The 25461-nt window shown below is 30.2% G+C and overlaps 2 protein-coding genes across 8 annotated transcripts in view; one reads left to right on the top strand and one right to left on the bottom strand.

Annotated features, from left to right (window-relative positions):
- rols (zinc-RING finger and ankyrin repeat domain-containing protein rolling pebbles) overlaps positions 1 to 9969 on the top strand; it is a 166189-nt gene extending 156220 nt beyond the window's left edge. For 4 of the 7 annotated variants that reach the window (XM_088200933.1, XM_088200934.1, XM_088200937.1 and 1 more), the window contains 12 exons: positions 2369 to 2497; positions 2721 to 2926; positions 3353 to 3509; positions 3583 to 3696; positions 3896 to 4239; positions 4302 to 5757; positions 5834 to 6048; positions 7121 to 7409; positions 7480 to 7748; positions 7825 to 7904; positions 8072 to 8297; positions 9198 to 9969. In XM_088200933.1, the coding sequence (XP_088057059.1) occupies positions 2369 to 2497; positions 2721 to 2926; positions 3353 to 3509; positions 3583 to 3696; positions 3896 to 4239; positions 4302 to 5757; positions 5834 to 6048; positions 7121 to 7409; positions 7480 to 7748; positions 7825 to 7904; positions 8072 to 8297; positions 9198 to 9479 (3767 nt within the window). In that variant the 3' untranslated portion in view covers positions 9480 to 9969. The remainder of the gene's footprint in view (positions 1 to 2368; positions 2498 to 2720; positions 2927 to 3352; positions 3510 to 3582; positions 3697 to 3895; positions 4240 to 4301; positions 5758 to 5833; positions 6049 to 7120; positions 7410 to 7479; positions 7749 to 7824; positions 7905 to 8071; positions 8298 to 9197) is intronic. The other 3 variants (XM_088200935.1, XM_088200938.1, XM_088200940.1) reach the window with 1 other exon arrangement.
- On the bottom strand, positions 9958 to 23001 carry LOC148228600 (free fatty acid receptor 4-like). Its single transcript, XM_088200941.1, has 3 exons — positions 22666 to 23001; positions 20308 to 20464; positions 9958 to 11620 (listed from the first exon to the last, which is right to left on the bottom strand). The coding sequence occupies exons 1-3, from the start codon at positions 22863 to 22865 to the stop codon at positions 10682 to 10684; spliced, it is 1296 nt and encodes a 431-aa protein (XP_088057067.1). The 5' UTR covers positions 22866 to 23001; the 3' UTR covers positions 9958 to 10681.
- Between the last annotated feature and the right edge of the window lie 2460 nt (positions 23002 to 25461).

Below are 25461 nucleotides of genomic sequence, written 5' to 3'. Positions count from 1 at the left end.
CAACAATCCTCCCACGGACGCCCGTTAACAGTGTGTCATGCATCCTTCTAACTGTTATATTACCGGATGCCTATCTCGTCTCCACCACGCAAAAGCGTAACACCAGAATCTATTCATTAAGCTCCAATTTGCAATCGAAGCATGATCGATAAACGAAAAACGACAAGGTATCGTGTTGCGCAATCGTTGATCTCGGGGGAGCTCTAGCAGCAGCACCTGAAGGATCACTCCTACTGCTTTTGGCTTTTAAATCACCCACAGGCGCACGTGGGTGTATTTATCCGCAACACACGGTTTGTGGGCAGCCTGTAAATAGGCACCGTAATCTTGTATGCGTATATCGTTTGCTGGTCAACTAGCGTCTGGTACTTACGCAATTTCCATGCAAATTTCGCCCAACCCGACCGGTTCATTAATGAATTCTAGATTGAAAAGGTGGTTGGTGTTAGTTTGCTCTAACGCGGATGCTTCAGATTTGATGTACTTCTTTTACTGTGAATGAAAGCGGCTTGATTCTTCATGCAGATAGATGCAACCCACAGTGTCTTAGAAATGACGACACAATTCCTATTCATCAAAAATATAATAGGCAATTAACATAAGTCGTCAACTCTTATCCATGAGGTAAAATTCTCAAGAGTATCTAGGTTTAACAAAAAATCAGAGCAGCATATTTTAATAAATACAATTTAAATGAGCAATATATAAAATAATTGTTCCATAAAACGAATTGTTTGTGCATTACTGTTGGATTGATTAATCATGAACTGGGAATTCTGAAGCTTTTGATGAAAATAAGTTTATAATATTTTGATTATAAATTAACAGCAGACTAAATCTTTTTGTATATTTTTAATATACAAAATATAAAATTAACTTTCAAGTGACGTGTATTTATTGAAACGATTACAATAATATATATTTTCATCACAATAAGATGAATTATTATTGTCAATCATATCCACACGTGGGAGAAAGATATTCCAAATGAAACTAGGTCAAGTAAGCATTTATTAAATGTTTAATAATATGTTTTATCATAAAATGTTGATACCATAAAATAAATTATATTATTTTGCGGACTTTCATTAAAAATAAAGCTCAAAATGCTATATAAAATTATGAATAATAAATATAACACATAAAAGATAGCTTCATACAAACACATAAAACTTATTTTCATACTACATATATTTTATAGCCATAAAATATAATATCAGTTAAAAATTCCACAAAAGTATAATTTTATAAAATCCGGTACATACAATATTTCATATATGTATGTATATTTTATTTATATTTCTTAATACGCTGTATATTTATTTATAAATAATCATGAAATATTTTTTCTAAAATAATATTTATTTATATTAATGTATGATATTTAAACATTAAATATTAAAAATAATCGAGATAACAACCAGTGACGTCATGTGAACAGCAAATTACCTAAAACAATATCATAACACGTGACTAAATAATGAATAAATATTTTGTATATAAGAATTTTTCAATTTTATTTGTAAATAATTATTAATTGCCAATAAAAATAATTTATTTGACATTAAATCTTTAATATAATTTTATAAGCTAAAAGTCGCCGAGCATTGACGGATTGTTGACACCACCCCTTAGCATATTTACATAATTATTGAAGCTTCAATAAAAAAACGAATTTAGAAACAAATGTAAAAAAGGTCTGATTTTTATCACGTATATTTTTAATTTCCATACAATGCTTCTAGATTTTTTTACAATTTATAAAAAGTAAATCGTAAAATAATATTCTTGGTGATAATAACATATATGTAATTTTAAACAATGCAATATTATTATTGAATATTTTATATACAGACATTAGTAACATATTTGTAAATTTGGATTATGATTTTTAATTAAGAATATTTCTACAATACTCGACGTATACAATAAAATAAAATAATTATTTCCCTCATATATGAAAAATACCCTTGGTGAGATTGTGTTTTTAATTAAATCAATGCCAAATTATTCATACTGGGTGGCCTCGTGTGTGTATACATAGCTTACAAGAAAACATTCACTAAAAATAATCTCATCAACATCGATACTCTCTCATCACAGCATCGACCGTGATGAATTCTAAATCACTTCCTCTATACATTGCACAAAATCTAACACATTGATTAGTTGCTACATAAACATATCAATTTAATATTAAGCAAGATACCACCCATGACTAAGATTGATATCATTAATATAGCCATAAATTGCCAAACACTTTATTCATCAGGTGTTAAGCTAAAACGAGTTAATTTGGTATCTGAAACTCCATGCATTATTCAAGAATATTGAGTAAAAAAAAATGTAAATTAATGTTGTCTACCAGGTCAACAAGGCACTCAATCGATGATCATGCAAAGTTCCACTGGAACTTGGCCGAGCCTAGTGCTCAACAAGATCAAGTCTCTTTGGTCTAACAATTCAACGGAATCGAAAGGACTCAACCAGCTAGCAGGCAATTGAATATTATATTCATCACAGTTTGCTGTTGTTTTAAATAATCGTCCACTTTGCACGAGTTTTGATATCTTCCCAATAAACCGTACATATTCTGCTTGTGTGTGTAGTGTGATATAGATTAGTTGTTTTGAATATATTTAGCATGTGTTTGATGATTTGTGATTGCTTGCTTTGTATTTGTTTTTAAACTTATTTTAATGCGTTTTATCTATTTACAGATGATGAAGGTGGTAGTGTAAAACCGATTGGATTGAGCGAAAATAGGAAATCGAACCAAAACGACCTGCAATTAAGACTCGGATTTCTGTTAGGAGATGGCATCAGAAACAAAAGACACAAACAATACAAGTCCGTCATACGTGATAGTTGTACGTCTCTTGCGAGTCTCGATGCTAACACATTGGCTTCTAATAACACGAGTCCGGTAATAATCTCTATATTTGTAATTGAATAAGGATTTTACATACATCTTTGATACATACTAATCAAGATAAAATAGCTTGCTTTTTATTAGATGTTGATTTTAAATCTATCAGTAGTTTTTTTATATTTGTATGGTAACTTGTCCGCAGGCTGGAACAGATTACTACTATAGTGCAGTGCTCATTTTAATATTTAAAACTTGGTCCAAAACACAATTTTAAATACATTTAATTATGCATCAAAACCAGTCAAGTTATTTAAAACCTATACTAGCAATATGATTATTGAGTATTTTAGATTCTAACAGGAAAAAATAAATTAGTTTTTAAATTAGTGTATAATTTTACATGTAAATTAAATTATATTTGTGGCAAAAAATGTAGTGTATTTAATAGTCATAGATTATAATTTATTTTTAATATTTTAGGTATCAACGCTCACAGGCTCTTCAGAAGCTGACGTGAGTGTTATGACTCATATTAAGGAACCTACTTCTGATTCAATAGGCTCGTTAATGTCTATGTCGTTATCAGGAAATAGTAATTGTTCATCGAGTCCAGTTAGCAGAAGACATTCTATAACACGTATGTTAATATTTGTATTAATGATATATAATGTAAGCTTAATAATTTAATTTACATAACTATGATCCAACAGCTTCACAAAATAAAAACGAAGATTTAGGATTTTTCAAAAATAGAAGAACGTCCGTTAGAAGATCCGCAAGAACAGGGACGAGATTATCTCAAAATGCTTTAGATGCCAAAAAAAGTAAGCTTTTTATAAATAAATCAGGTCAGTCACCTATCCATAAAGTGTTGAAAAGATGTCACTCGCTCACAGATTGGATCGGAGTGTTGTCTTAATAAAGCATTCCTCTTGAACGCATGTTTTTTATTATTTATGAACTGACCTAATACAGTATATGCATATATAACACGTTTTAAATAATCATTATTTTCTATTACAGTTTATCCACCAATGCCTCAATTAACTCTACGCCCGTTATTCTTTGAAGTTCCTAATCTAGAATCAGATCCTATATTCATCGGCAGACAGTGGCTCATTAGAGATTTAGATGAGATTATTTCCTCTTCGTCCTCCGGAATCATCATAGCCGGCGAACCAGGCACAGGAAAATCTGCCATAATGTTACAGCTTGTAGAGCACTCTTGTTTTGGAACGAAAAAAGATTCAATTTACGATCAAGTGAGAGATGTTGATGAAATCTACAGTGAGATGACAGAAAGTGATGTTTTTAAAAGCGACATGATCAACTTTTCATCACACGTTGTTGGATACCATTTTTGTCAGGTAATTAAATTAATAATTTATTTCTTTAAAACCAAATTGTAAATGTTTTAATCTTATTTCAGGCTGATAATAACAGTACGTGCTTAGTAGGAGAATTCGTGCACTCTCTGGCGGCTCAATTATGTCAATCTCCAAAGCTGCACGCTTATAGAGAATATCTTTTAGGAGAACCACATTTACTTACGTGCTTATCATTGAAGGAATGCATAGCCGATCCTGATTTAGCATTTATAAGAGGAATTATAGAGCCGTTATCGATTTTGAAAAGAAACGGTAATATCGATCAAAGTAACAGTGTTATACTTATAGACGGACTTTGCGAGGCAGAGTATCACAGACCCGATCACGGGGATACTATTGCTTCTTTCTTATCAAAACACACATCTGATATACCTTCATGGTTGAAAGTGATAGCTACTGTGAGGACCCCGTTCATTGAATTGGCAAAGCAGCTCCCATATACCAAAATTTGCCTAGACGAATATCAAGGCAATGAAAATGTACATAGAGATATGTATGAATATATTAATTTTAGACTGCAGAGTAACGCATCAATACAGAACAATATGAGATCAGCTATAGGAAAGCAAGACGGCATAAACAATTCATTGTTTAAATTCTCTCAATATATAATGCAACTAGCGCAAGGCTCATTTCTGTTCATTAAAATGGTTTTGGATCTAATAGAAAGAGGAAATCTCATAGTCAAATCATCTAATTATAAAGTACTGCCTGTTTCATTGGCGCAGATATTTTTACTTCAGTTCAATCTCAAGTTTCCGACTATACAATCGTTTGAGAAAGTAACGCACATTCTCAGCGTCTGCCTCGCCGGACTCTATCCGTTAACACTGATAGAGATATATTATTCTGTTAATTCTTTATTAGTGAATACATATCTGCCGTGGGAAGAGTTCCTCCAGAGGTTCTCGATGCTGTCGAATTTTTTAATCAAACGGAAAGACGATACGTACATGTTCTTCCATCCATCGTTCAGAGAGTGGTTGATAAGGCGAGACGAAGGAGAGAGCACTAAATTCTTATGCGATCTAAGAGCTGGACATTCAGCCATCGCGTTTAGAATGTCGAGAGTGCAAGCTCCGTTGGATTCTGAAAAAACAATGGAACTGGGTCACCACATACTGAAAGCGCATCTGTATAGAAACATGGGTCCTCCGCAACTCGGAGTATGCTCAAGAGATCTCCAAGCGGAATGGGTAGCGGAAAGCTCAAATAATGTGAGTCAAGCTATAGCGACGCTAAGGAACATATACAATCCTAACGTGAAAGTTTCCCGACTTATGCTACTGGCGGGCAGTTTGCCGAATTTTATTACGGAATATTTGGGACGTGCTCCATTATTATGCATGTATGCATATCAAGGAATCTTGTCTATGGTTGGGATGCTGATTGAATTCGGAGCTGATGTTGAACTAACCAATTCTCAAGGTTGTACAGCTTTGATTCTCGCATGCCAGAAAGGTCATACTGATGTTGCTCGGCGCCTTGTAGCAGCAGGTAATAATTCTAAACACTATTTTAGAACCTCAATAGTTCCCTAGTATAAATTTAACATACATTTATATTTTATTAGGTGCTTCAATAACTAAAATTGACCAAACTGGACAAACAGCTCTAGTCCACGCAGCGAGAAACGGCCACGGAATGACGGTGTCTTATTTGTTAGGCTGTGAAATACCTAATGAAAATGGAGAAGATATCTTAGGAATGCAACATGCACTTGTAAATGCCGCACAAGCTGGTCATCTTAACATTGTAAATTATTTGTTGGATACAACTGATTTGGAGGTGTGTACAAAGATATTTTTTTTGTATCAAATTTAGTAACATCATTTGCTGATCTATAAAAGTTTGTAGTTTGCAAGTATACTATAAACAAACAAATTGTTTTCACACTAGAATAGTGATTTCTAAACTGCTTAAGGTGTAGCCCAATTAGCTTAAATAGTATTTTATTATATTTACTCTTTAAAATATCATGGAAATCCTCCGAACTTTCAATGAAGCACTGTACAATTATCAACTTCGTTCCAGTCTGCAGACAAGCGACCATTAAAAGCATACAGATTTATAATATAAGATAGTATTAAGTAAATACCCGATTTCAATCATGATGCCAGATTTAATTAACTAAATCACATGATAATAGACAAAAAATAAGTTACTAGTTATCCAGTTGAATTTCATAAAAGTTGATAGCCAAATTAGAATCCATCAAACTGTGTGATGATACATGGTTGCTTGTGGAAGTATTAAACATGTATATAAAATCAAACGTTAAAAGTTATAATTTTAGGGGGAAAATTCATTACAATTTAAGCGAAAGAAAAAGAAAAATATTGGGACAACAATCCTGACTAAGTTTCAAAGAACCAGTAATTCCAAGCAATATGGGTTTCCACTTGAAGCGGCTTCAACGACAATTCACTGTGTTTTTGCTATGACAATAAACTAGCATGTCGTAATGTAACGAATGTAGAGTTCAAAATACCTTTATGTTTTTAGTAACACAGTTCATATGTAAAATACAAGCTGGGATACTAAGAGAAAGCCCCAGTGAAGCCCTTGTAAGAAAGCTGATACAGATATATGTATAAATAAATTATTTCCTTCTAAAATATTTCAATTCCAATTCCTTGAACCAATATAGTAATTTTGATAAGCCATTGTGTGGTAGGTTTGTCAAACCCTATCATTTTTGTTTGGACGTAATTGTAATTGCTTTTCATTATAATTTGCCCCATGATTTGCTTCACTAGAAACTTTTATATATAGATCGACAGATTTCTCTGTTTTAAAACTTCTTCTCTATTTTTTTCTTATAATTGTTTTACAATAATTGCATTCTTTAAAACTTCAGATTGATGCCATTTGCAACGTAACTGGTGAAACTGCTCTCACAGCCGCCTGTGGATCCGGAAGCTTCTGTTTAGCTGTAGTTGACTCATTGATAGGAAGAGATGCCGGTCTCTACATTCAGAACCACCGAGGGATGGATCCCTTGTGTCTTGCAGCTAAGAGTGGTCATAATGTCATCGTAGAAAGATTACTAATAGCTGATGTAAAATTCACCAACCAAAATAAGAACCCACTGATCATAGCCGCCGCTGAAGGACATCCTAGTGTAGTTGATATTTTGCTAGATCATGGTTAGTATATTACATAATTTTTTACTATATATTTAAGATATGATTATTAAATTTTATTTACTTAATATAGAAGCTGATATAGATGCTATGGATTCCGAAGGCATCACGGCATTAGGCTGGGCATGTTTACGAGGCCGTCTCGGCTGTGTAACGGCTTTACTAGATCGAGGAGCATCAGTGTCTATTCCGGATAATGCCGGAAGAACTCCTCTTTGCTTGGCATGTGGTGGTCATCCGGCGATTGTAGAAGCGCTATTAGAAAAAGATGCTAAAATCGAATGGGTCGATCATAACGGGCGTCGACCATTAGATAGAGCAATTGAGCAAAAAAACATTCCGGTAATTATTATTTTATAATTAAGTACATTTTTAGTTTTAATTATAATTAATATTGAAATATTAATTACACTTTTAGGTGGTACAATGTTTCCTAAAACGTGGTGCTAAACTAGGCCCAGCCACGTGGGCAATGGCTGCTGGAAAACCTGAGATATTGTACGTAAACACAAACTCGGAATACATGTCAAGTAAATTAGTGTTAAGTTGCAAGTAATTTAATATTTTAGTGGTTCAGACATGTTACTAAATTACTTGATGGGTGTATTCTAATGTTTATAGTATTGTTTTATATTACACTTTATTAATTTTATTTTTATTTTTAGGTTAATTTTACTGAATAAACTACTCGAAGATGGCAATGTGTTATACAGAAAAGGCCGATTACTTGAAGCTTCTCATCGTTATCAATATGCTCTTAAAAAGATCAACGGAGTATTGAGCGATCCAATCACAACTGGAACGACTCTATCACCAGAACATATAGCTACATTTACACAATTGAAGACTAATTTTTTATTAAATCAATCGCGATGCAAGAGAAAACTTAGTGTACGTATATAAAATCATTATTCTACTGATGTATTTTACTACTTCTCTAAATGTTAGACCGTTTGTATATTTTGTTATAAATCATTGACGAGAATTCCATTGTGCGAAAATGTTTGTAATCCTGGCCATCATATTTCTATTTTCATGTTTAATCAAAGCTAATGTATTTTTTACTTCCCTTTATCTTATTAGCCCCACTTGAACATTTTAAGGTTCTTATTTTGTTTAACTACTGTATGTTTTGTTCAAGCATGTTTTAAACATGGTCTTTAAGTGTAACTAGCAAAATTTGATTTAAATAGGTAGATTAGATCAAATTGTGTAGGATTGTATGACGTATATATATACAGATACATATATATTTAATGTATGTTTCAACAACATAAAGAAAATAGGAAAATCAAATATTGTGACATATTTATCTTTTATTATGATGTTTCCCCAATGCTTTTTTATATTTAATAGCTTAATCACTTTTGAGTATTCCTTATTAATTTTATATGTATTGTAGAACAGTTAACTCGTGATTCAAACCTTTAAATTCATAAGACAATTTAGATTTAAGAATTTGTCTTATTGACAACCAAAAATTTCGTTCAATTTTAAGCCCTTTATCCATTTTTTCTTCGATATTTTTTATTCATATTTTAACATATCGAAGATAAGAGATTTTTTAATTAACTTTACAGTATTATTCCGAATAGCATTGTGAATAGGATGTAAAATTGCCTTTCACTGTCAACCGTACAATATTTTTATGACACTATATTACTTGCTATCTGAACTGCATCTTTTCACCGACTCAAGCTGCGCTCTCCTACACAACTTTAGTTTAGATCCTTAGATCTTAGAACATTTTTATTTTTATCTTTAATCTAATGTTGATTCTTTTAATTACAGGAATTCGAGGATTCAATGAAATTAGCCACTGAAGCCATAATTTTGAGGCCAGATTCCTTTGATTGCTATTATGCTAGATCGAAAGCATTATTGTCGCTCGATAAACCGAACGAAAGCCTTCAAGACGTTCGAAAGGCGCTTATCTTGACACCGCAGAACAACATCAATGTGAAGAAAGTCCTCACTTCACTGCAACAAGAGATACTAAATAAAATCACAAATAAAAATATATCATCAAGGGATAGAAATGCATATGACACAATGAGCCTTAACTTGCCTTGAATCTATACACAAATGTTTTAGTCAACGTGTATAACATAAGTTCATTCTTTAAAATGTTATTTATATTATTTTATCAGTAATTTGAAATATTTTAAATTAAAAAGTAAAATGATATTATTTTTCTGATAATAATATCTTAATGTTCTGATTTTTTTGTATATAAATTTCTAGTTATTGTTTATTTATGTTGTGATTGTTTAGTGTATGTTTAGATATTTTTTTTACAAAAAAAAAGATTTTAGGCTTTATTTTATCTCTATGAACCAATCTGTTTTTTTCTTTGTTATTTATGTTTTTATTGTGATTATTATAGTTCTTATTGCATGTCATATTGGTAAATTATTTATTTAACTTTGATTTTACAAAAAAATATATACATTTATATAAATATATATAAAGACTGATGGATAATTGATGTAATCAATGAAATATATACATATATTATGAACAATGTTTTTTTGCTCCGGAAATAAAATCATTTTTCTAAATATATAAGTTTGTATTATTTTATATACATAACACCTCATATTTTTATTACTACTATACACATACATACATATATAAATTAAAACTATTTAACGAACTTATAAATATAATTTTAATATTGGAATGGACATCATATATTTAAATAATTAAGGCAAGACTATAGATTCACTGACTATGTTGTTATAAAGTTGTTAATAAACGTTATTGTTATTGTTATTGTAATGGCAACATAAAATATCACTTTAACTGGGCTAGATATAGCCAGTTGTTTTAGTGTGAATCTTTCCAGATTTATTTACAATACAAACTGTGGTGACATGTAAAATGATTCTGTTTAGCTAATTACTTAAAATGTACACACTGCGTCTATTATTCATGAAAGAAAATGTCATTTAATCTTAGAAATTAGCACTATGGAAACATACCATTCCAGCCTGCATGCAATTTCACTATATATACCGATGTAATGACAATTATTTACTAAACCATATTATATATTCAGATCCATTTTATATATTGTTTACTTGACATTTAAATAAACAGCACCACATGACAAACCGCCACTATATAGATACAATATAATAATTTGAACAACATTAATATTTTTATTACATACTAATCAGTCATTTTTATTAGACGGTAATGAGAAAATGGTACTAACAGAACAATAAATATCATACATGTTAACTGCCTTATTTATTTAAGAATAATAAGTTTTATTCAACTGGTACTGGATTCTCTGCACAATAATTTGCTGCTGATATGTTTTTGCTATTGCTACTAGTATTATTATGACTCCTTGTGCTTTGTAAATCAAACCATTTGGCACAAAAATGTTTACTTATCCAACGATTGATCAAACAAGTGTCTCTGAAGTTCTCAGTTAAAAATCCATATATAATAGGATTTACTATTGTATTCATCAATGCAATGATTACAGCCCATATGAAGTACTGATTAGACAAAAAATATTGTTCATCAGATCTATGACCATCTCTGTAAATCAAAAACATGACTATACTAATCGGCAACCACATGGTAAGCACGGCGAATATGTTAAAACATAAAATTCTCACCGCTTTCCTATGCTTCATCAATCTATTAAAGCTCCCAATTGACGGTTGTATTTTCACATTGGTATTTTGTGGTGTTTCTGATACCCTTTGAGAATTGAGAAATATGTTACCAAATATTGGTATACTGTTTCTAAAGTTGCTGGGTTCGCTTGTAATACTGAACCTTTCCTCTAACTTTCTTTGAATCCCTGCCAACTTTCTAAATATTATTATAAAATTTATTACTAGGATGCACATGGGTAGGAGACACGATGCAATTACCATTATTAATGTGAACGCCAATGATGAATTAATGTTCTGATTGAGCGATGGTGGAAAAACTAAGGTGCATATTGTACCATTTGTTAATTGGGGGATCTGATTCGGATCACCAGTTGTTGAGTTATATTGAACGTCCTGTTCTCTAAAGAATATCGGCACTGGTAAGAATATTATAATTGCTATTATCCATGAGACGCCGGCTAGAATCATGGCAGTCTTCTGAGTAAGTCCGGATCGGTAAGGAGCTGTGGCCAAACACCATACTCTATCTATACTGATGGCTGCTAGAGTCCACATCAAAACTGATCCACACACAAACTGAAACAAAAAATACAAAAATGTAAGTACTTAGGCTCTGCAAAAGGGCTGCAAAACAAATAAACCACGAATTCAACTAATAATTGTCAGAATTGACATTCAATATTAATATTAAGTATAAATATAGACATCTATGAACAAAAAATATATTAAAATAGCTTATAAATAAATTTAGTCAAGTTTAAAACCATAATTGACAAAAATTTCGAATAAATTATATTTTTTTGTAATAGTATAGAAAGCTTTTGCTTAAATTTGTATGTATTATCTATTTTTTCAACGGATATGATATATTTTTTTAAGTTTTACAATTGTTATGCTTTTTAGATTTTCCATAATTATATTTGTTAATTAAACATATTTTATAAAAACAAACAAGCAGCATTCAATGGCGCAACTCAACCCATAGCAGTCACGACCCTAAATTATAATTTTGTCAGCAATTAAAACATCCACCGCATTTAGAATTTTGCGGTACACGTTCATTACTGTGATGCAAAAATAGTTCGCAATTTGCCATAGCATCATGATAATTGTCGGTCTCATTCCGAAGTAACAATTAGTTTCAACGAGATTACTGTTTTTTATTCTTCATACTTTATAAACATAATTTAAAATTAAAATAATGTTTTGGAGTTAGAAAGTTATCAATCAATCTGATTATTGGGGGTGATTGATTCCCATTGTTTCATTTGACCCAAGAGTTCGGTTGTATTCATTAATTTGTTGAAACATGTCGAAAGTACTGCTGTAATTTGTTCTTGGCGCTGTTGGATGTTGATGCATTGTTTGACATCATTTACAGCTGCTATAAGTCAAACAATATTATTCATTGTCTGGCTGTATATTATTTGATAAAATCTAATACATGAGTAAACTATATATTTATTACATTCGATAAAAGTGTAAATTGACAACTCGATAGATGTTACAAAAACCAAGTGGTTTATTTCATTTAATATATTTAAATCTTCAGTTTTTTAAGTATACTTTTTAAAACTGCAGTAATTTCAGTATTTATTTCATCAATTAAATCCTTGGTTTTTTAAAGTTTTTTTTTGAAAGTGAGAAATTTTATCCTCCGGTTATTTTTTATTATTATGTTTTTCGTATTTCTTTCATGAATTATATGTTTTATCTGAATCATTGTATCTCGTTATTTTATATTTCCTGTTCTGTAAATTTTAAATTTCATTTTATCTATTTCTTTTTTGGTATTATTTATTAAGAAACATACGCACTCGCTTTAGTATAATCTGTTTTAATTGCGTCAGAGCCATTGCGTGGGTTAAGGAACACGATTACTCAGAGTGCGTATCAGACGCATTATACACAAGCGACGGATATTTAGCCGTCTAGACAAATATAGATTTTATATTAGGTTTATTAAATTTAAACCACAATTAAAGTTAAGTGCATGAAATATAAATCGTTATAGCCCTAACTTATTATAATACATCAAATGATAGCTTTTTGCCATCAGAGCGGAAATTACACTACCACTAACTACAAAACAGCAAATTTTAAGTAATAAGCGCACTCATCCACCGCATACTTTAATTCATTATGTTATGTAGAAGATATATCATGTCACCATGATAATTCGAATGACTTATTGCGGTCACCGTTTCCTTCTTTATATTGTGAAAATTCACCTACTCTTTCCGCGCACTCAGATCCGTATAGCAAAAAAGTGAGACCTACCCATAAACGCGTTCGAAAGCGATGATATCACCACCAGAACACTTTTTGAGTTTGTTGAAAAAATAAAGGCGAATAATGCACTGTTGTTTGTATAGTCGCAGGAGAAGAAAATAATGATAAAAAACGGCCGAGGTCGATTTGTGTGTAGCACGCCGACTGGCGTGGTTGTTAAACACTAATAACTATGACATATTTGTAAACATTTGCATGAAACAATCGATGAATGGGCACAAACAAACAATTAAGACAATTGACGAGTTGTACAGACAATATTGGCACGGATGTTATGTTTGTAATAATTTATTATATTATATAAATATTCATAATCAAACGTTCGTGTTTGCATAAACGATAAAACGTTTAACCATAATATAAAATACATAAAGTTAAACAATTACTGCTTTTACTAATCGTATTATTTCATATCCGTTACGGTGTCCATAGAAAAATATAGGTAGGGCTCAATGTTTGATTAACTAATCACTTTTTGGTTTAAGCCATAAAGTCCCTATGTTTACAATTACACAAAATAAATAATTTATCAAATGTAAAAAATATTGCTTCAAATCATTCATAGACCGAAAATATTTTTAGATTGACCATGCAAAAAAGTAATGCTAGAACTATGAGAAACAACATTTAGAGACAAAATTTTATAATAAACGACAGAAATGAATTAAGAAAATAAAAATAGATTAAGCACCTGACGAGGGAAGTATTTTGACAACATTTTGACAGTCTATTGTTTCAAATAGATTGGCGTTATGAGCAGCTGAGAAACTGTTTATGACAACGATTGCTTTCTCTATGGCTCGTCATTGAAATACACACATATGTATAATAATTTTAATATAATAATAATATTTTTTTCATTTTGCAGCAATCATATATATGATTGCTGCAAAATGAAAAAATTTGGCTGCATAAATGTGAAATTCAAAGCTTAAAAACTGCAACTCCGATTGATATTTTACAGACTTCGTATGACTTTCGATTAATTGAGTCACATGCGAATACCTTTGCTTCTTTTCGAATATTTCTCACTATTTTTACTGCTACGTGTCAGATATATTTTAGCACAGTAAATTAATTTATAAATAATTAAGATTGACTATCAGATAACAATTAGTTAAACTTCTCCACAATTTTGACTGTAGAAAGCCAGAGAAGTGCAATTGAAATAATTATTTTAATTTTTATGTATATATGAATAATATTTTAGAATTCATTAGAGTCTAAAAAATAATATTTTACAGAGTAATAGAGATAAATAAATTTTAATAATTTTTTTTCAAGAATATGAATAAGTGAAGCTGCAAATAAATTTTGTAAAACTCTTGGTGTTTTTCACACATCTCTGGCCAATTTTCAATGGTTGATAAACTATAAAGGCTGATGATGACGATACTAATTACTGCCAACCCACATTAAAAGTCAACGAATCGTGTAGTGAGACATTTGTAACCTATAAGGATGATTAATGTGTTAAAGATATGAAATTTAAATTTATTGGATCGTATTTATTTGAGTTTAAAAGAAAAATATATTACAATACATTATTTTGTGAAAAAATAAAATAAAATAGATAATTCACAGCAATTATATATTAAAATCTTTAGGCGCTTCCAAAATAATTACGCTTTGTGTTTGATGGGAAATAAATAGTTTCGTATATTGTATACTTCCGGAATCCAACTAAACAATTAAAGCTAAAAGTTATAAAAAAATAATAAAAAAACTGATTTTGAAAAGGATAAATCAGAATTAGTAAAAAAACACGTAATCAAAAAAACAGATAATTGATTTCACTCCTTTGCCCTTCTACAATAATTTCAGTCAACACAATTTTTCTAATTTAAAATATAATGAATCACATGATTACCTTTTTTCAGAAAGGTGGGACACTATCATAATCGATAAGATTTATAATACAAAAGCAAAAATATTTGAAACGCGACCATGCTCAGATTTATCTATTATAAAACAAGCTTCTATAAAACAACGTAATGTTTCAGTCACGATTTGATATAATGCAGTTGATTGCGTTTTGATTTATCGTTTTATAATTGAGCAAACACTGTTTTTTCAAATGTTTTTCGTACGACAGTATAAATCTTTGAACACGACAGATATGAATTTACGATACTTGATCAAAAATTTACATGACAAGATTAGTTGTCAATGTTAAGACAAGCGAAAGGCAAAGGTCAACTCTATCATATTAATGTTTTAATTATATTTCTGCTCAATCATTCCTGATATGGTTGATATAAGTGTCAAACTTAACGCAGATTGTGTATGTATGTATACAGTATGTCTAAATAAATGCAGCACTTATTATTGACCACCGAGAGAGAAGGTTCCACCTTCTCTCTCGGCCCTGAGTCTCAACCTTCAAGCTGTACCACCAACATAATCGCGGTCTTCCGATTGGATAGTTTTCAATTCTTAAGCTAGCGATTATTCTCCATTTTAGGTACCTTTTAGGAGATGTGGCAAATATAAATAGAGGAACATTTCTATACAAATTAATTATGTAATTATTCCCACCTGGAAACATGTCCAAAGATATTTCTAATACCTTATCTATAAACCTGTCCAAATGTTGTTTTCATCAATCACCGATATTATCTACGTTTAATTAAAGCCTAACATGCTCGTTATATTTAATAGATAATTTACTGAGAAAGGCATTATCTTTCAAGTCAATTTCTAGCATATTGAGTAACTGCTTTTGTGACTTATTTACAGTTAATAAAAGTCTTCTCAACATTTTTTTTGGTACCAAATTCTCCAGTAACATAATAGATCTGAATATGATTTAAAAGAGTAGTACACATCAAATTTTATTTCAAAATTACATTGCTCTAAAAAATTTCAGAAGAACGAACTCTAAACAGGGAATACAAATAGAAAAAGGTGTAGATTTTTCGATTATCTTCGACTCTTTCATATAATCAAAATCATTATCAAAAAAACTTTATTATATATATAAAATTATGCAATAAATAAATAATTGCCTTAATTGTAAACTCCATAATTGTCTTTTCAAGCAAGATAAAAAACTGTTAATTTAAACTAAAATTTTATATAAAATAGTTTGCAGTCGGTTAACTAAAATCGGATGCTATTGCACTTGAGTAAAAAGATTTTTTTTAGAATAAAAAATACGGAAATTTAGCAATATCTTTAAGAAACACTTTTACTTTCTAAATTGTTGACTACATTTTTAGATTTAGTGCGCAATTTTACATCATTGCAAACTAGTGTTATTAGAGATTCGTATTTTCCCCATCCACTTTTTCTATAATCGCATTTTGATTTTCATGTTAAGCATTTATTTCTAAATAATCGCATCTATTCCACTTCTTTCCAGTTATTTTAGAATTTTTAAAAATGCAGAATTTAAAAAAAATAATCGAAGTGAGCAAACTTTCTAAAATAAGAAACCTTCATTAAATATAAAAACAAAACCTATAAATGAGCTAAAAAAACGTCACTTCTTCCAAATTTTTTAGGGAAAATTTCTAAAAAAATCATATTTTCTAAATTATATTTTACGACTTTAGCATAACATATATCGCAAATTGTTCAAAATACGTGTCTCTACTAATTATCTTGATATTTTTATTTTACGTCATAATATTTAAAAAAACATGAAATATTTAACTGTAACATTATTAATCATTTATAATATAATACATTCTATACTCATAGGCTGAAAATATATAGCTTAATTAAACTATCCATAACAATTACACAAGCATGATGAAAATTTTGGATGTATTTTTCTAATATAATAGATATTATAATAGTTAGTAGGTATCGCATTAATTGCTTTCGCAAGAATATAGAGCAATGATTAGCCGATAGTATAAAATATTTTATCAATTTTTTTTTTTTTTTTTAAATGCAACGCGAAAAAAGTTTTACCATTAAATTTTAATTTTATAATGAAAATGTTTAATAATATTTTGATTTAGAGAACTGAAGACTTTAATTGAAAGCATTTTAACTTATAAAAATAAAGTTATTTCATTTTGGATAAAGCTTTTTAAATAGCAAATTATTGATGCTATCATTAGTTGATTTCTGTACTCTGTTTTTATTTTAATTTAAATCTATAGGTATGAAAAAATTTTGTATGCAATTAAAAATGCCAGTAGAATTTATATCGCTCCCTTATCTGCAATTATGGAATCATTAGCAGCTCATTACATCTAAAACAACACAGAGTAAAGTTCAAAAATGTTTTTAAAAAAATTTTTTTAGCTCATTTACAGATTTTTTTCTAGTATTTATGTGTTATAGTATTTATGTTAAAAACGACATAATTTACAAAAAATATTTTTGAGTATATAAATACATATTTTGAGTATAAAAATCTACATTTATTTGAATATATTAAGAATTGTTTCTTAATACATAAAAAAATAGATGTAACCAAATATTTTGGACTTTTTAATGCTAAACCAATATGTCATCATTTTTAATGGTAATTAAGTATCCCATTCATTACTTGAGCTTATATTTGACTCTATTATTTTTTTAATCGCATACAGATTTATTCTAAAAACACATATAGTGCAAAACAACGTATATAGTGCAAAAACCCCTGAATTTTATTTCTTACCTTATTAAGGGAAATAAACCCTGATTCTCTGATTTTTGATTTAAATTAAACTTGTTCTGTACACTTTTAAATGATTATGGATACTTATTTATTGACTTTACTTGGGACTTTTTATAGCATACGGTAGGAACAAATTAGAAGAATTGCGTATATTTTAACAGCCAACAATCTACAATAGAGCCAATCGATATTCATATTTATTAACATTATAAGATTAAGTAAAAATGCTTAGTAAATAAATTACTGTTTTCCTTAAATCTGACTTTTCCATAATCCAATAATTTCCAAGATCTAGTCTATACCCATAATTTAACAAAAATCACTACGCAGTTTTACCGCACCTATAATGCATTCGCGAAATAAATCACAATGACATGGCGCTATCGATTGATTATGCGGCGCCTGTAGTTTGTGACACTCGTGGAGTATCGTCCTGAAGTTTGATATCTAGAGAGAGAGAAAGAGAGCTTTCTAAAACGGCAGAGACACTAACCTAGATCGTGTGTGTACTATATGTACGTCGTCCCATTCATCCCAGCGCGAAACATTGACTATCGCGGCTGACAATGTGCGCTTACTAGAGTGGGCCAAAGCCCACTTTTGTGAAAACAAGTACTGAATACAAATGTCCGGGATCAGCCCGAGCCTGGTTGGTCCACTGGTGATGGATGCGGACTCGTTAATGAGTCTCTTCACGGAGAGACACCTATCGCATGCGTGCCGCATTGTCCGATATTCAAATCACCGTTTCGTGCAAAAATCCGGATCGGCTCCGGTCAATGGGATCTCTCATCTCTCTTTGAGCCGGCGATGAAAGGAGGAGAAATTTCATTATTAGTCAATAAACGCGACTGAAGAGGTTGCGGTGGTCTTGCAGGTAACTAGTCTTGTTGATCACCAGGAAATACCAGCTTAACGCACTTTTGCACCTCAATAGTATATAAAGCTTCCTCAGATCAATCATTTCAAATGCATTACGAACTAATGAATCACATGGTGAATTTTAAAAATGCATATAAAATTGAATACAAGATTAATTACCATTTTCATAAACATATTTTAGAAATTACTGATTAATAAAATACATAAAGGAAAAAACTAAAATAGTGTCATTTGTCGCTTATATTTTTTTCTTTGTGTAATTTCTTACTAGTGTAATTTTATTGTGTAACCCTTTAACCACATCATGAATTCTTCGTAAAACTATTTTTTTTATTAGAAATTTTTATTATCAAACATACAAAGAACAATACATATTTGATGCATGCTTTCATGAGAGTTATTAGCTTACATTGTAAGAAAGCATTATTTTCCTGGCATTATCTTTTAATATTCATGACATAAAATATTTATATTTGTCAGGAGATTCGAGTTTAATCTCTCAAAAAATATATAGAAGAAGTTTGCATTAAGAAAGCTTTATTCATATTACGTATTACAAAATTTTCAATGTACTAAAAATATACTTCGGTATTTTATGCTCATAATAAAATCTTTTTTTGTATTAGTTAATATGGTTTTATGACCTTTTTCATGTGTGTTAATAATAATAATCCTTAGACAACTATTGAGATAATTTACAGTGAAATTGTTTTAAGATTTGTGTAATAAAATGTACTATGAATTATTTGTATCGCATTGCCTATTTGCAAATCAATCTGTGATTAATTCTACAGAGCCATTTATGTTGTATTTACATACATATATCAGCAAGCGGTACTTCAGAAAGAGTATTCATTTTCAAAGCGTCAAAATCAGACAATAATAAAGTAATAATAATAATACTTTATTTGCAATAAAAAAGCCAAGACGTATTTTAATTTTTGTAGGTTCTAAAAATTATGTAAAATTTGCTACAAGCTGTGGATCCAAATTTGTAATTATAATTCCAAGTTTTTCTTGCTGCACCTAACCTCATGGATGAATTTAAAATAAAATCGAGCTAGATTGTATATAATGACATATTTATTTATTTTAATAAATCTCTCGTTGTAACCTGACAGGCGTAAGCCCAATGCGTTACAACGGGGGTAAATATGTACCAACTGAGTAAGTCAACATATATAATCAATACCTTTTTGTATTCAGACCGATATCATTTAAATATACTCGAGAAAATCTTGTGTAAAAATACTTTTAGTTAAAATAAAACTTTGTTTATATGTGTATATATATACAAATAAACGTACATCCGTATACAGATACCACGCACATACGTAAATATTGTATTTATCCAAAGAAAATCACGCAATAGCAGCGATAACGAATTTGCGATAAACAAAATATTTTCCGCGTTTTGCTCATTTACGTAGTTCGGTTAGTTGATGACGCTAATCGATTACACGCTCACCTGTGAGTAAGGCAGCAATTTACACATGGTTTCTCCGAGATTCCACGTTGGTGATGCTCTCGCCACAGCTATCGCAGGGATGCTGAACACGAAGATCAGATCGGCTAGTGCCAGGTTCGCGATGAAGCAATTAGTCACCGTTTGCATTTCTTTTCGCCTGCGGACATGAGAGAAAAATGTCATTCAACAACATATCGACATAGAAGGTCACCGGTAGTATCATAGTATGCAGAGTAGAAACTTAGAAACCGGCGAGTGACTCACCGTAACGATTGTTACTCATTACTACTTTTTCATCGTTGAAACATTTTTCGTGGAAGAGCGTGGGCGACCGTTTTTTCACGTGAATTAGGATATCCTCAATTTGAGTTTATAAAATCGCATTTTAGACAGCTTGACCGCATGATTTTTTTTTTTTTGTTAAGATGTGGTTCATGTTGAATTAAAAATGCGTTATGGGAACGATGATTAAATCGAGCGTTTAAATTGAGAATAATGATGCTTGTAATCCTAAGCAAAATGTTGATAAAACAGATTATTTTATATTAATAATTAATAGCATTGAAATTTTTTTATATAAAACAATGTTGATGAATCAACCATTGCAGCATTATTTTTAAGATTTCCAATTGATTCATTCATATTTTATACAATGTTTTCCTTATATTGCCGCTCAAAGTTTATTGTAATTTTATAAAATACAAAGAAACATTTTAATGTTAAAAGCATACATATATAAATTACAGAAATTTGCTGTAAAATTTAACATCAATAAAGCATTAACCAAAACATCGATGTTTATATTAATAAAATATAAAGTCACTTTTAACATTAAAAACTGATTATATAAATATAATGTCTGTTTAGTTGAACTTCCATTGTTTTAAGCGGATACTATGTTAGTTTATAATTAAAAACCAAAACATTTAAATTTCATAGAATCATCTTGTGTTGATCGAGTAATTGGGTCAACAACTATAATATAAAGATATTAACCGCATGCGGTTATTTTATTGAATATCATAAACACACACACATAATATATTACAAGTTTTAATTAAAATAATCCATGTAACAAAATAGGATAATGTAACTTTTAGTAAATATTTGAGAAGCTTATTATTGTAACAATTTATTTGCCATAACTTTGGTACATCAAGCTATGAATTAATCTATTTTACTATAATATGCATTTTGGCGTTATTATTTATTATTTATTTATTTTTATATTTACTCATCACAATCAATTATATTTGGTATATGTCATTATGCACAACCCAGCATGATTTCATGATAATTATTTATCATGATATTTATCCGTGAGATTAAAAAATCTAAGAAAACCTAATCTGTGATGATCGATATAAATTATAATTATATATATAAAAATGACCAACGTCTAGAATTGACATCTGACGCCAATATATTTTAAGATGAGCATTTAAAATTTAGATCTACTTTACACTTCAATTTTAAAAACATACTTTTAAAGTGCCGTGTTCTTTAAAATGCATACGTTTATCAAATCTTTGTCTAATCATAGAATCGGGAATTACTTGATTTCCATATAAACAAATAAATATGGTGTTTTCAATTTTATGGATGAGCCTTGAAGTGGACCACACAACTTGGAGGATGAAATAGTATATATATCTAACGATAAACATCGAAAACATTTCAAACGCAGTCGGTACTTTGTAGTCTACTACTCAAAGACGTCTAAAAAATATTGGCAAAAGCTGAAAAAAGGGTTTTTGGGTTCCTTGTGAATTTTTAGATCAATACAGAACAATGAAGTTCAACACAGTTACTATTTGCAGAAAAAATAACAATTACAGACATTTCTCTATAATCAGATCACAAGTTCTTTATTTGAACGTGACAATAGAAAACAGTGGCTATTATAAAGAGCAATTCCAACCCTTAAAGCTAGATTGCATACTAAAAATTCTTATCATTGTGTATGGTAGGATTTCGAAGGAATCGAAAAAAAACTAAACAAGAAAACTTTTTTTATATAGTATGTACATAATACATGGGTGTAATAATAAGAAAGTTGTATTTTATTTTAGCTTATTAACAGAAATGTTTTCACAAAATTTAATTTCATATGAATATTTTTTTAAACAATACTGTGTTAATACTGCATATTTATCTTTACAAATTAGATTATCTTAAAAAAGTCTATGTTGAAGCACATGAAAAAAGCGTTTATATTTTTAAATTGCAAAACATTTTTTTCACTTTCACCATCTCTTAATCTTATTTATATATTTTAAAATATTATATAAAAGAGGTACACGAAAATTTCTCCTTTCAATTCACATGCATATAAACATGACATAATATAATTATTACCTGAATATCGACATTATGATAGTGGCGTTGGCAAACAGCGAGCATATCATTATTATCACAAAGAGCATTGTTTCCAACAACAATCCCGTCTCGCTCCTCTCTCCGAGAGTGGTGTAATAGGCGTAGTAGTATCTCGCATGCCAGCCATCTCTATCGTTCGCACTCCATCCATAAGCACTGACACAATCTTCTCTCATCATATCTATTTCTTATCGATCACTGTTTTTCTTGAAAATTTCCTTCTAGTACGTACACATTTAATGACGATGATGCACAAGATGATGCATCTTATTGCGGATCGATGTATGTAAAAATGCGTTCATAACTCGCGAACATCTCGGGCCAACTGATGGCGAAAATTAACCGATTGCCTTCGACGCGCGACACATGACTAATAACTATTCCGAGTAACCAAGGAAAAAGCAGCCCTCTTGTACGTCGGCATTGGTCGATCGGTTAATTGTGGTCGTTGTTTTGCGGTCGAGATGGCGAAACGTCAAACGCGTGTTTGTAATTAGTCGTAATTCCTAGGTTATGGGGGTAAACCCAATCATATTAGGGAACAACGAAAATCTAGTTTTTCACACATTTATATGGAAATTTAGAGGACTTTCAATTAGGTGTAATAATATATTTATTTGAAATTATAACGCCTTATCTGTCACTTAACATTTATTGTTGTAATGATAAACAAACTCAAAAAAACAAAAGATAATATTTAATCGCGGTTTGGAAAAAATATACAAATGTTTGGTAATACATATTTAATTTAAATCATGCGAGATTAAATATTTATATAATATATTTTTTATTATATAACACCTCACAAAAATATCTATAAACATATTAAGGGTTGCTTATTAGTTTTCAAGCACATGGGGGCTTAACCAACATGCACAATTAATTTAAAGGTCATTCTAACGACCATTTCGGTCAAATAAAAAGAAAAATAATAGTAAAAAAATTGGGAATTTAACAGTTACCATTTTATTTCACGGATCACCTATGCACATCCATACCGAGACGTTATTCACTTGTAAGCAACTTTTGTTTGGAAAGGATGCGCGATAGTGTGATAATGCGTTTTACTGCGCAAAAACTATTATATTCCTACCCATTTAACCAGAACGGCCATCTGGCATTTTCACATTTAAGGCGTAAACACATTTCATGGGTGTGTACAAGAAGTAATGCAATTGGCTTACTAACATCCAGCGATTCGCTAAAGCTGTCTCGAACCAGCAATATAAAAGATGTGACACTTGATCATAAGGCAAAGAGACGGGTAGAGAGAGGCAGACGGAGGAAGACGTGATCAGAGAAGCACCAGGAGAGAAGTTAAGGAGTCACAGCACGAGACACATCCGTGGATCGTCCAGTATAATCACAATAACACATCGGAATAAATCACAGGGGACAATAATTCAACTCCACACTCCAGCAAAGACTCTCCGACGTTCAACTCATAATTATTAAATGCCTTTATAATAAACTGTTTAACAGCATCTATTTTAACTGCAAAGTACAAAGCACACCCCTTCGGTCTCAAACTTAAAACAATATTAAAAATTTGCTACAAAAAAATTTAATTTCAAATTAAATTTGTGTGCTTAAAACAGCAGTGTGTATTCTAAATGCAGCCAAATGTGAGTTACGTTCAGTAATTCATTACTTATGTGCGAAAGAAGAGCAATTGAAAGCATGAATAAATGACGTTAAAAACATATTTATTTATTTTTTAGTCCAATGCGTTACAACAGGTTCAAAGCAATAGTGAGCCGCAGATTGAAATCAAAGTCTGTTAATTAGTTATATTCCCATCCTCTCTCACAGATACGATAGAAATTAAAAAATACCATTTTAATGGGATTCGAACCTAGGTATTAGTAATCGTCTTATACTACTGATCTATCGTGCTTCTGATTAAAAATAAATAAAAAAATAATAGTGTTTAACGATTGATAAAATGTTCAGAGCTGGTAGCTATGAAACATATACAAAAGAATAAGCTTTTGGAATCTATAGAAATAAATTGTAAACTTTGAATCTTTACTTTCCAAATATCCTTTAATATTTTACATAAAGGTTTTGTCACTAGAAAAACGTTTCCAAAAATAAGCAAAATGGATAGAACTGATTTTATATGGTTCTAATTTTTTTTAGATTTTGATTATTGCTTTGAATGAATACATATTATACATAGTAGATAGTTTTTATCTAATAATGATTTATTATTACAGTATAAAAATAATATTTATATGTATAAAATGCATAACTGTACCAAATCTAACTAAGCATATTAAAAATACACACAGATTGAGAAACTTGATTACCTATTGATCAGATTCTATCCGGTTTTCCAAAAATGTCCGAACTTTTAAAGTTAGTTGTGTTATATTTAAAACTAAAATTGCCTTTCAATTATATTTATTCCCAGTTATAATCTTCTCAATTTTAATAATATTTTATTCTCAATACTAACTCCCAAACTAAAACTGGGTTTAAATATTTTCTCGTAGGACTTCTTCCACTTCATCCATATGTTTTGATTAAAATTTGTGTGTACAAAATATTTATTATACACTAACGCGTCTAGACTCACAGAGAAATATTGTGATGACTAATTAATAAATAAAATCGTTAAGGTCAATCACAATGACATCTGTAATATTATTTTGTAATTAATAAAATAAATATCATTGATTTTAATTTCAGTCTGTTGTCTCACTACTTACTTAGCGGTTGTTGATTGTGTGTACTCTATTGTAACGCATTGGACTAACGTCATATTGTAAA

Source organism: Plectrocnemia conspersa, unplaced genomic scaffold (genome assembly GCF_051122295.1).
Source record: "Plectrocnemia conspersa isolate PC_06_02 unplaced genomic scaffold, ASM5112229v1 ptg000012l, whole genome shotgun sequence".
NCBI lineage: Eukaryota > Metazoa > Arthropoda > Insecta > Trichoptera > Polycentropodidae > Plectrocnemia > Plectrocnemia conspersa.
The sequence above is the reverse complement of the archived record's forward strand: the minus strand, read 5'-3'. Positions and strand labels throughout refer to the sequence as shown.